Genomic DNA, 12,940 nt, shown 5'->3' with positions numbered 1-12,940 from the left:
TGAAAAGTAAAACAATAATGTTTATTATATAAAAATCTAGAATTCTCGGAAAATTCTTTTTTTCCCTGGAGAAAGTCTCGATTTTCAAAAATCGAAAAAATTTTCGTCAAAAATTTTGTCCCTGTGGAAACATTGCTTTCATTTTATGAGTATTAAACACTATATTCTTACTTGTAAATGGTATTTCAAAATTTTCTTATTTGAATGTCGATACTTCATGTTTATGGCAATTTTTTCTATTTTATATTGTTGTTTCACCTAATAGTTTAATTTTGCCTGAATGCGTGGAAAGATGGGGAATTTTCAATGAATTTCTTTCCAAAGTAGACATTCTAAGTGGAGACATTTGGATCACATTACCTGCGACGTGGTGAGGATGACCTTGCTCTGCTTCTTATCCGTACCGGTAATGATCATCAAGCAATTAACGGCGGGCGTATAACTTAAAATACTGCTATATTCGTAAGTACATAGGGCGTTCCTGGAACGGTGTTCCAGAAGATGTAGACCCTGCTGATCGACGGCCAGCCAGAGGACACGAGGCCAATTCGAAGTGAACGATTGCATCACGTCGAAGATCGTCGCGCGATGCAACGGCCACGACTGGATCAGATTTAGGAAAGCCTTCTTCGCCTCCGGCGGCGTCATTCCGCGCAGAGATTGATGGTGCTGGCGCACACCATCCACGCACAGGCACGGCACCAGTCTCGCTGATAGGCAGTGACTCGATATCGTTCGATAATCCGGTTCTAATATCGTTTCCAGACAGTCGCCCAATTCCAACTGCGCTTGCAAAGCCGTCAGCATCATCTGCAAATGACATTATAGTCTCGTGAAATTCTTACAATAGAATACAGTAATTACATATGCGAGAAATATATACTAAATTCTACGTAAAATCAAGTAAAATAAAAGAGAAGTGAAATGCAATTTTATACAAAAAGAAAGCATAAAAGATTAGAATCTTATAAATTACTGATTTTTTAGTCATTTTATCTTAATACACTTTGTATGTAAAATAATTAGCCAATTGAATTATATGTGTAAAGAAATCATATAGTTACATTTAAAATAATTCTATTTAAAACCAAAAATGTTTTTTAATCTTTTCGTTCCTCATATAATTCCATTAAACAAGATGTTTCAAACTGACGTTGATATCTTATAAAAAAAACACTCTAAAAGCATATTTGCATGCTTCATGCATATTTGCTTTTCCCTTTTCACATTCTTTTATTTAAAATACTTTTCAAAATGTTTTGTTTTTAATAAACAATTTTTAAAGATGCTGTTTCTTTTTATCACTGTAAATTATGAAAATTAAACGTAGAAATCCGTTGTTGCAACGGATACTCACAGCTTCTTTCTCGGTGATCGGGAACCGATCGGCCCGCAAGTCGTGCAGCACTTGATGATACAATAACTCCTTTTCCACGGGGTCATCCAAGTTCATATATTGATCCAAGAACAAATGTTTCTTGAATAGGAAGAGGTGATGCGCATGCTTGCGTGCCTGCTGACCCTGCTGCGACGCTCTGTACCGTTCCCACTTGGACATAACGTCGGCTATCTTCTCTTCAGGAATCAGCGATCGCTCGGTCGGCCCCAACACCTCGTAAATCGCATAACCTGATAAAGGATAGAAGAACAGCAATAAAAATTAATTAAACAAATTTAGGACAAGTTAAAATAAATTAAATGTAGATCTGCAATATTTTCACAATTGAAAATGTCAATATTTAATTAGAACACGTGATATTGCTTTGGCGATCAGAAATCCATCAAAGAAGATTTAGAGCAATGATACGGGAAAATAAAAACACCGAGCATACCCATAGCAGTCTCCTCAAGCCCCATCTTCGCCTTTATGATCTCCATGACGTCTCTGGCAGTCGCAGATGGATGAAACTCGACGGCGTGGTATTGACCGTCCATAAAGTGGAATCTCGCGTAAATCGGCCGGCGATTAATGGTGCACATGATCTCCTCGCGACTCGGCGGCCACTGCCGCCTGCGAGTGCCCTGAGTCTTGTAAAGGCACTTTTCCGCGAACCTCGCGTACTTGCCCTCCTCGGTGACGTAATCGCTGGCGCATCGTTTCAGGTGTGCGATCAAGTACTTGCGTATGGTCTTCTGAGGCGGCAGGATCACGGAACACGCGAGCGAGAGTAATGCCCAGTGTCGCAGATTGACACGATTATTAGGATCCGGGTGATCGGTGGTTTGCTTGATCAGCTGAAGGTACAACTCGCCTAGCAGGTTCTCCTTTCGTATGCAACGCTCCATCACGGTTTGTATGAGATTCACGTGCTCGTCCTCGATCCTACGCACCGTGTCCCCGTTCTGGCCGAGTCCAGCGTAAGTTAGAATCAACTGGAAGATATTTAGAGACACCTGCTCGTCGGGATCGGGCAGCTTCGACAAACTCTGCGGTATCTGTTGCCTGCTGAACGCCCAGTAAGCATACGGAAAACCCTTGTAAGTCTCACCGTGATCAGCACTTCCGTGTTCCTGCCTGAGCTTTTCTATCCGGTGCTTCGACAATCTCCTGAGTGTATTCCGGAGGAAACCACCGCCGGAATCCTGCGGTTTCCTGAGGATCTCCGAGTCGACTAGAGTTCGCCGGCAGTTGACCAGATTATGGTAGAGCCGGATGCGATCCTCGTTGGTGATACACTTGAGCTTCTTCGTGGGTATCTCGTTCTCCGTGATCCAACCCGCCAGCGCCGAGCAGTAACTGACGATCAGACTGCCTATCTCGTTCTTCTGCAGGGTCTCGAAAACGAAGCACTTGTGCGAACTGTCGGGATTGTGTCGTAGCAGCGAGAGCGTGATGAACGAGTCACTCGGGTCCAGCATGATGCTCTCAACGTCCTGATAACGATACTCGGACAGGACGAATTTGTCATCCGGCTTGATTAGCATCAAACCGTCGCAATTGATGCCGAGGATCAATTGATTGCCGTAAGACCAATATCCGCGATAAGTCACGTTGAACATCGTTGTGCCGTAAAGCGGGTATTGCATAACGCAGGACAGATACAGGACTTTGGCAGCGAGCTCTTTGCGTCCGGCACCGTATTGTCGGTGTGCTTGCGCTATAATCGGCACCCAAACGTCGTCGCCGCGAGCCCGACTGATTCTGTACGGCAGGAAGCTGTCCACTTCGCTGTAATAATCCAGTCTGTCGTTATCCTTAGGATCGCCGAGAGACACCTGCGCTTGCAATCCTGCCAATTGTAATGCCACCTTCTCGGATACCGGAAAATCGTCGCACTAAAATAGATAGATGACCATAAGAATAAAAACTTAAACAATTAATTTGTTTTAATAAAACATTGTATGTCTTTGTACCTTTACGACATTGTAGACCGCCTGCGCGTATAACATATTAACTTCCACAGGGTCCTGCGAGATCTCCCTTGGATTACGGAATAATCTTCGTTTGAAGACAAAACGATTGTCGCCGCTACCCAAAGTAGTGTTGTTGCCGCGTCGCAGCGTTGAGAATGTCGACTGTGCCGTATTCAATTTGCATTGTTTCCTGCAATTAAAGATGCGTTATTATTTTACATAATAATTCTATGTAAATAATACACTTTACGTAAATAATTTACACTTACATTTCCCACGCGGCGATCACGTCATACAGGTAATCGTGGGCCCGCACATGCTCCTCTCCATCCGGTCTGCTTTGATAAATGGCCCAACCCTCCAGCGATCGAAGACCCAACTTCTCGCCTAGTTTGGCGACGGCGTCAGCGGCCGTATCGGTCGGATGTACATCGATCGCTTTCGTTCTTCCGTCCAGGAAGAAGAACCTGCATACTATGGTGCCCAGTCTTCTCATAGCAGCGATCTCCACCGTGGACGGTGGATGTTGCCGGCAAGATACCTTGGTGTTCTTGCAGTTGTCTACGCACCACTGCACATACTGCCTCAGTTTGCCCTCGAGAGCAAGATTCTTCCTCAAAAAAGAGACAAAATACTTGTAAAGTAGCTTGCTCGGTTGGAAGGCGACGATCGCCAGGCACAGCAATAGCCATACGCGTTCTGCCCACTCGGAATTAGGATTGTTTGTCGCTTGACGCATGCATTGCACGTAAATTTCATCTCTTAACTCCTCCCGCTCGATCCCGTAAGCGATGATACTCTGAATCGTGGCTATCTCCTGGTCCAGCTTCATCTCACCACGAATGTACTTACACAAGTCCTGCAAAAGGAATATAATATGATTATACATAACTCTAATACAAATCAACGAAAAAAAACTTTTTTAAAGAAAAAACTTCTATATTTTTTACAATGTTAACTACAATTTTAGCGTCAAAGATGATTCTATATATCGAGTAATAATTTTGCGAAATTTAAGATCAAAGGTGTAAAACGAAGTTAATTCAATTATATATTAGAAGACATTTCAATTATAAATTGTGAACAATAATTTTTCTTTTTTTTTTTTTAGTTTTCTGTAAATGTCTAATTAATCCGGACGTACCCTGAATACAGAACACGCAACATTCACGTTATCAGGATCATACATATGAATATGCGAGTTCGGAATGCTGGACCCTTTGTAGTACGTGACCATCTCGTACTTCGGAATGAACTCGATGCTCTTGCCGCGCGACTTCCTCGTCAGCGTGGCCATAATAGTGCCCTCCGGCGAACGTTCGTGGCTGTTGAAGTAGTTCTGCGCGAATTCTACGATATCGTGATAGGTCGCCTCGTTCTCCTGCTCCTTCTTGTCCTCGAGCTCCTGCAGTTTGCGCTCCACGCGGCACTTGCGCCGCTGCTCGCGCTCCACCGGCAGCTGCTGCGCCGCCTGCGACTGCGGCTGTGGCTGATCGTGGCCGTTCTGCTGTGCCTGAGGTATCGTCTGATGATGGTGATGGTGATGGTGAGCGTGATGGTGACCGGAGCTTCTGGATTCCGGCCTGGATGGCGGACTACCGGCGATTTCTTTGGTCATTTTGCCGCCTGGCGGAGGCGGTGGCGGTGATCCGCAGGTCTCACCGTTCAGCATCTGGCCCGGACTACCGCCGTTATGGACGACCGGACTACCGGGATCGTTCGCCTCCCGCGGCAACACCGACTCGTAGATCGGCTCGCCGTTGTCGTCTGACGAATCGCCATTCATAGCTAAGGGCGGCGCCGGGGGTGGCGGCGGTGGTGGCGGTTCCGTGGGTTCCGGAAGACTCGGTTGACCAAGTTTACTGCTGCTCAAGCTATTCGTGCATGGCATTCGCTGCTGCTGTTGCGCTTCCTGCCCGTTAATGGGAGAAGCGACCTTTGACTCAGCCTTGGCATTCATTTCCATCTCTTGTTGAATAACGGTCTCTAATTCTACGTCAAGGTCCTCCACCAACTCGTCCATCTGTTCCCCGATTTCGTCGATAATCTGATTGCTCTTAGTTGATTGTACATCGGATAGGAAGGAGAAGAGATTGTCAAGGTCCACCGATTGCAAATCCGTAGTAGCCATCTTCGAGTTCATCTGCTCGGCCATCTGCGACAGCGCGTCGATTTCTTCTTGCACTCTCCTGCAAAATTGAAAAAAAAAATTGAAATGCATTACCGTTGCCGATCAAAGTTTTCTCCAGGAGTGCAGGTACTGGTGTTACGAGCAAAGTGAATTTCATGTAATGCTGGCGTGTAACAATATTACAGGCATTCGATGCAATAAGCCGAAACAAATGCCTTAGAAAATAGAGAGATACAAGTCAAGAATAAATTTTAGCTACTCTCTGTAATATCTAGAATAATTTAATATTTGTGTTATTTATATATGTGCTAACTACGGTAGTTTTATACTTCTCTTGATATATAAATATTCAAAGATTATATAATATTTTGTATCATGTACAATAATATTTATATCTTAAAGTTTCGTGCTTCACGCCGTTCTTCCATTCAACTTCGCAATTGTAAACATGTGATTTTCTATGTAGCGTTTAATATCACAATGGTGTTTAGTATAAAACCATGCCCGGGTGTATCAAACGAGGAAGCGATAACGCCCGCACACGTTTGAACCACACGCGATGATACTTAGCATGCAACGAGTGCATGCCGTCATATACACGTCACACGATCCTTTCCGTCGTTGGACTTACCCAGATTCCATCTCGGCAATACCATCGTACTGCGCGCTACAAAAGGAACACAAACGGAAACGATTAACGCATACAATCGATCGGCACGCATAACTAATCGGTTCCATCGGTTATCTTACACGAGGATTGCCACACAAGCAAGGTTCATGGAAATTAAGAAATTCGAACGGGATTGATCTAGCATACCTCTGGCACTCCTCCAACGCCTTCTTATCCTCCATCATCCTTCGTTCTTCCTCCAATCGCTCCCTCTTTCTCATTTCCTCGTCGACTCGTCGCATTTCTCGCAGAGCCGCGGCTACTTCCCTCGCGAAGACACCTCGCAAATGACTCTGGATTACTACAGCTGCTCTGCGTTTCCTAATGAACATTATTCGCAGCTTCCAACCGCGGTAAGCATGCTGCACCTTCAGTGACGCCTCCCTTATACGCTTGTACTCTATTGAAACAAGAAATGTTTTTTAATTATAATATAATTTCCGAACAAATAAAAATCTGTTATTATTCCGAATAAACTAAAAGAATATAACACAATTCAACGAAAGATAATTTTATCTTTACAAATTTAGGATATATATTTCTATTCTACGGAAAAAAAAAGGCCGTACCTCGCCGTTTGACGTATCCTCGCCAAATCTTCTGTATCACTATGGCGTTACGCGTTATTATCTGGTTCCTGGAATCTTCCAGAGGCTCGTGCACGTAACTCCGTAGGAACACCTTCGTCCGGCCAATCTGCCATTCAGTTTGCGGTATACCTTGCCTACCAATCAAACTTCTGACCGCTTCCTTCTCGTTGGAGGACAGCGAGGATCGGCTCTTGTCCAGGCAACGGTATCTCGCAACGAAATCGTGGAACGACATGTGTATCGGGAAGCCCTCCTTGCGTATGCGTATGATATCGAGCATACCGAGATACTTGAGTTGGTCCATAACGAGCTTCTCGTCGTAGTTATTGGCCATCTTCTCCATGTTCGGCTTGATACAGCGCGCGTACCACGGCGTCGTCGCCTGCAGCACGTCTACCAGGGCCTGCAACTGGTGCCGGAACGAGTCGCAGAGGGTCGGCTTGCCCTTGGACGTTCCTCGGGACATCGTGGTGGTTGTGCCGCCGGTCGCACGAGCGACGGTACATCCCAATAGGTCCTGATAGACGCTGATCTCCTGTACGAATTCATTCGTGCTCCTGGACATGAAGTCGAAGAACACGTCCTGCTGCACGTCCCGATTCTTGTCGACGAAACCTTCGACGGTATACGTCACGCAGCCGGCGTAGTGCTTGACCCCGAATTCCGTCTCCCATTTCCGTCGGTCGTCTCCCTTCACGTAGCACGGATGGTTCTCAAATTCAGCGTGTAGGTTCGTCAGGTAGGCTAGATCCGAGCCCTTCGGCATATGGCACTGCTCGGTGAGTAACTTAAGAACACATCGCGGGGGCTTTTCGATCAGCTCCAGGCACATGGTGTTGTCCGTGAACGTGATGTGGGAGTACTGGATCTCCTCTTGGTGATACTGAACATTCATTCGATATTTATTTAGTCATTTATTCATTTACAGTAAGCCTGCGTTTGTTTATTCCCATTTGGGGCCATTGGGGAAAATAAAATATATAATACATGTAACGTGTATCATAGATTTTATTTTCCCAATGTAAGTAAGCGAACGCAGACTAAATAAACCGTGATAAAACACAATAAAAAGACGAAGGAGGATAGATTAAAGTTCTAAGGTTCAGACAAAAGATTCGAACAGACTGAATAAACAGTTTGAAATAAAAATGTTCCTTAATTTAAATTCAAATAATTCAAGTTAAGACATTACGGAAAATTAAAAAAAATAACTATTGCAAGAAAACAGAGATAAACCGCTTTTGCTTGTTTCATTTTAGATCTTTAGATCTAGAAGTTAAATTGAACACTTAGACTCTAACAAACCGAACAATTTAAGATTCTAAAAACTCGTAGTTCAAATTGATCACATAAAAATTCTGAGCACTGAAATAAGCTTACGAGTTCCTGCTCCAACGCGAAGACGTAGTGATTGAAGAACTTGTGCAGCTTCTCGTTCGTGTAGTTGATGCAGAGCTGCTCGAAGCTGTTCAGCGTAAAGTTCTCGAATCCAAAGATATCGAGAACCCCGAGGAACCGCGAGATATCCTGACCCGGGTTCGTGCAGTTGTTGATGTGGTTGATAAGCCAAACGAAGGTGCGGGAGTAGAGTGCTTTTGCCATCGCGTGCCTATTCTCCCGAGCCTCCTGCACCTTCAACGGGATTTCCGTGATATTACCGCGAACATTTATTTGTCGTATCAGCACCACTTTGGTGAGATCCTCCACCTGGAGACCCAGTAGCGGCGCGACCGTGTCGACTATGTCACCGTCCTCCTTCGACAACTCGCATCTCTCGCCGTCGACGTCCTCGAAGCTTAAATTCCCGAGCCACAAGATGGCCGATAGAACCCGGAAGATGCCTTCGCACATTTCCGGCGCGATCTACACGGAAGACATGTAATAATTACTTGACAATAATAGGAGTAATACCGCGCGAAATGTATATATATTCTCCTTCTCGGGCAGGAAAATACCTGAAGCACATTGAAGGCGAGCCTGAGAGAGTCGAGCCTTTTAGAGTCGGAAATTCCATCGATCTTCACGCAGCCGGACTGATTGAGATATTTGTAGTGGCTGGCCGGCCTCAGCTTATATTGCTCCGCGAATTCCTTGTCCCTCGTGCCGGCCTCGACCAGCTGGTAGAACACGTGGTAATTGCGCTCCCCAGGGCTCTGAAAGGTGATACGACTCTGCTCCAGCAGGTAGTCCTGGATGATGCAGCCCTTGATCATCCACTTGCTGTCGAAGCACACCTGCATAAACTTGCCGAAGCGCGAGCTGTTGTCGTTTCGCACGGTTTTCGCGTTGCCTGTTTTAACGCGAATGAAAAATTAAACTCTGCCGCACTCTCCGAACGTCGGGGGAGAAATTTCAAAATCTCGCAAGTCAAATATTCTTTAAAAATGTAAAAGTCTCACGAGTATTGCTGCGTCAAGAGCATTTCTCTTTAATTTCGTTTATAAATTATGTATGCTTTATAATGCATTTTTAAGAGGGAGGTGTATTTTATTGGAACTACCTCAATTTGAATATGCAGGACAGGAGAAAGAGGGATTTTTCCAGGTTCATTTAAATGCGAGACACGGGCTAAACACGACTGTGACGAAGACAAACAATTCCGAGAATAAGATAGATTATAAAAAGGCATTATATTTCATGCAGGTGAATGAACGACGCCAGTCTGATCTGTTTTATTCATAAAACCTCTTTGCCTCGTGACCTACTTCGTTTCCCCCTCGTCGTCGCTGCATTTAACACCTGAGTTGCTGCTGCCGCGCTCGTATACCTAGACTTCGATTAATGAATCGCGGTTGCTTACTTCTGAACGCACGATTAGGATCTACTCTATCGTCTCCGTTTATCTTTGCTCTGGTCGTAAAGCCAATTCTTGTTTAACTGTCTGTTACCGTAACGCGGTGTAAATGGTATAATTCAATCCCGACGGAGATAAATTGTTCCTGGAGATACTCAATTTATTTTTAGCCCTTAGTTCTTTTTCTGACATTTGACATTCCAGTCGTTCCTATATAATAAATGAGTTTACATATTTTCACGAGTTTTCGAACTATACATAAATTTCTCGACCCTGAGATCAATTATATATCCAATTTTATAATAGATATATATTTTCAGTATCAGATATCTGATCCAAGTCTAAGATTATAAACGCACTTAATAATGACTTCGTAGATCTGGTATTAAACAAGTCTAGTAGTAAAAAGTATTTTATATCTCTCTATTTATTACGAAAATCAAGAACATTATAACGTTATCCTTCTTTATAATTGTGTTGTCTAAATTTATTACACTAATCATGTCATTCAAATTTCATCACAGCGATTAAGAAATTATTTCATCATAGTAATTAGGGAATCGCTACTGGATTAATTTGATCTAATTAAAAGATAAAATCCATCCAATGTGGACCGAAGCAGAGGGTTTTAATTTTATCATGACCATTTTCTAACAAAATTAATAATAGATGCAGCAAAGATGTGTAATCTCGAAATTACGAGCGCGAGCGTGCTAATTTGAGACCGGGATGTTATTATCGGATAATTACCAAACGCCTCGAGGATGGTGTTGGCCTCCAGGATCTGCTGTTCCACCCACGTGTCGACGTTGCTGGTGACCGAGCACAGGTACTGCAGGATGAACTTGGTGGTCTCGGTCTTGCCGGCACCGCTCTCGCCCGATATCACGCAGGACTGATTGCTCGCGGTGTCCTGCAGGGACTTGTACGCCGCCTCCGCCAGGGCGAACACGTGCGGCTCCAAGGCGCCCATCTTCTGGCCGTGGTATCGATTCACGTACTCCTGCGAAAAGACGTGGAAGACGCCCTTTTTCGGTGAAAACGGGTTCCGGCCGTTAACGAGGTGCCGCGCCGCGCCGCTCCTCTTTTAAGCCGCGACCTCGCGAGAACGGGCGGTCTTAAAAGCCTCGCCCGATTCGCGCGAGGCAGCATTCTTGCCGCACGAAAAACGAAAAGTAAACTCGGTCTATTATGTTAGAATGAAGAGATCTTCACGGACGTTCGCGGACGCGGATAAAAGACTAGCGGAACCTACAAAGAGAGTCGCGTTAATTCTCACGTTAAAAAATCTTATATATAGTACAAGATGATTTTAAAGAAAGATATATTACGTGTTACATGAAGTGTTCACCCTCTTCAAGAAATACAAGATACGATCTTCCGTGAACGTGAAATGTCAACATTTAAATATTCTTTACCCAAGAAATTCATTAGAAATTCTTTTATATTTTATCTCGAGAGAAATCTCTCCCTCTAAAACAGAACTTATCTAAAAGTCTCAAACGGGACTTGTGTTTGGTAACTATAAAATAAAAACGAAATCTTCCAAAAGATAATATAAATACTCTTTAACTTTCCAATCTTAGTAGAATTTTCTGAACATTCCCTGATTTTCCAGGCAGAAAAAGAATTCTCTAAGAGTGCCCGAGTTTTCAAAAAGGTACTGTTGAGACAACATTGCGCGTACGTCTTTTGTAAAATTAAATATTATATATATACATAATATACACGATTAATAACATTGATTACATTTGACGTATAAAGTAAAATGTAAATGCTCCTGTTAAGAATTTTTTGTTATATCCTGTCTTTTAGCTCTTAGTAAGGAGGGTGTACGTCGGGACCTTCGTGCGTGATAGCGATAATCCGACCGCGGGGGGGAGCGAGGGGGGTCTAAAAATATACTATAAACGCGGGTGTATCGCGTCAACCCCGGTAACCCGATTAATCGGCGACTACATCCGATAGGCGCGTGCAGAGGCGACGATGACCGAGTTCCACCGTGGCCCTCTTCGTTCATCCTTCTCCCCCGGGACGCGGATATAACTATATACATAGGCATAGGCCCCGCAAAACGCCGCCGCTCTCTGCCTGCAGGGCTGTCGCTCTCGGCCGTTAGTCTCACAGCCGAAGTAGTGCAACCCAGTTTCGCGTCGGGCCGCCTCCGACCGTCAGCCAGCGGGAATGTGCCGCGACGCCCGTTACAAGCGGATGAAATGCACTCGCCTGGAATTGCCGTGCGATAACAAGAAGATACATTGCGCCGGGACAGAACGAGCCCACCGAACCGCACGATGACGGGAAGATTATATTTCCAACGGAAAACCTCGGAAAAAAATCGAGAAGGGACCTGATGAATTATTTCTAGCCGTGGAAATAATATCGCAATTTTCATTCGTTACGACGCGATTTCCCCAGCGCTCCAACTTCATTTCTTCACGAGAAGTCAATCTTAAAGCTGATAACATTATAAAGACCTTCATTAACTGGGTTAAGCTCATCACCCTCGCCACAAAAAAAAACAAACATACAGTATACACACAAGAATAAAGTAGACTATAAATTCTTAATTAATCGATTCTGTTAATTACTTCTGAAAACAACATCGTAAATCAAGTCCACTTCTTGACGATGTAAGCTGAAGTTAATAAAAAATATGTCGAGCTAAAATCGGAACTGGAACACTGAATCAACAACTAAATAACATTTAATGAGGATAATGGATAATATTTAATGGATAACGTTAACAAGAAATACTATTCATTTATTTAAATGAAATTCAATTCCGATGTATATCTCATCTCGATCTTTTGTGATTAAATTGCTCTAATAAACATATACTATAAACAAATATTCCAATCCAATCTAAATATATTTAATTAGTGTAATAATTTTTAAAAAATTTTCTGGCCTAATGCTTTGTGTGAAAAAATTAATTAAATCGATGAAATTACATTAAAATTAAAAGCCAAGTTTAATTTGTGCTGCCTTTAATTATTCATATAGGTCAACAACTTTATTTAACAAATTCGCATTCTGCATGTTTGTATTGTTACAGAACGATTTGAGACATCCCAATACAGCCTCAGCAAGTTATTTTGGAAAGAAATTATCTCAAGGTAGATTTTTGTAGAGGATGCCTTGTCCGAGATAAGCCGCGGCGCGGTCGGAAAGCCTTAAGAAAACAAGCTGGGATATAAAAATAAGTGTGAAAGGACGCGTTTCAGGCGACGCCTCCGGAAGTCTCGATACCTCTCGTTGCTTCTTTTTCGAAGAAGTCGACTGCATCCATATACAATAATATATACTTGCCACATTGGGTAATGCTGTTCAATATCGTATCTTCACGTTCCTCTAAACTGCTTAATGTTGGAAGTTTTGAACTTTACAATTTGCTTCTA

The 12,940-nt window shown here is 43.5% G+C and overlaps 1 protein-coding gene across 2 annotated transcripts in view; it reads right to left on the bottom strand.

Annotated features, from left to right (window-relative positions):
• Nucleotides 1–12,940, bottom strand: part of Myo81f (Myosin 81F) — a 36,516-nt gene that overhangs the window by 3,594 nt on the left and 19,982 nt on the right. Inside the window, exons 4-15 of one of the 2 annotated variants that reach the window (XM_071779384.1) lie at nucleotides 10,290–10,542; nucleotides 8,701–9,035; nucleotides 8,126–8,608; nucleotides 6,725–7,628; nucleotides 6,303–6,555; nucleotides 6,117–6,152; nucleotides 4,499–5,543; nucleotides 3,624–4,213; nucleotides 3,355–3,544; nucleotides 1,833–3,276; nucleotides 1,358–1,629; nucleotides 361–810 (exon numbers count right to left, since the gene is read on the bottom strand). In XM_071779384.1, coding sequence (XP_071635485.1) covers nucleotides 361–810; nucleotides 1,358–1,629; nucleotides 1,833–3,276; nucleotides 3,355–3,544; nucleotides 3,624–4,213; nucleotides 4,499–5,543; nucleotides 6,117–6,152; nucleotides 6,303–6,555; nucleotides 6,725–7,628; nucleotides 8,126–8,608; nucleotides 8,701–9,035; nucleotides 10,290–10,542 — 6,255 coding nt within the window. The remainder of the gene's footprint in view (nucleotides 1–360; nucleotides 811–1,357; nucleotides 1,630–1,832; nucleotides 3,277–3,354; nucleotides 3,545–3,623; nucleotides 4,214–4,498; nucleotides 5,544–6,116; nucleotides 6,153–6,302; nucleotides 6,556–6,724; nucleotides 7,629–8,125; nucleotides 8,609–8,700; nucleotides 9,036–10,289; nucleotides 10,543–12,940) is intronic. The other variant, XM_071779385.1, reaches the window with a different exon arrangement.

This window comes from Temnothorax longispinosus, chromosome 5 (assembly GCF_030848805.1).
Source record: "Temnothorax longispinosus isolate EJ_2023e chromosome 5, Tlon_JGU_v1, whole genome shotgun sequence".
Classification (NCBI taxonomy): Eukaryota; Metazoa; Arthropoda; class Insecta; order Hymenoptera; family Formicidae; genus Temnothorax; species Temnothorax longispinosus.
The sequence above is the reverse complement of the archived record's forward strand: the minus strand, read 5'-3'. Positions and strand labels throughout refer to the sequence as shown.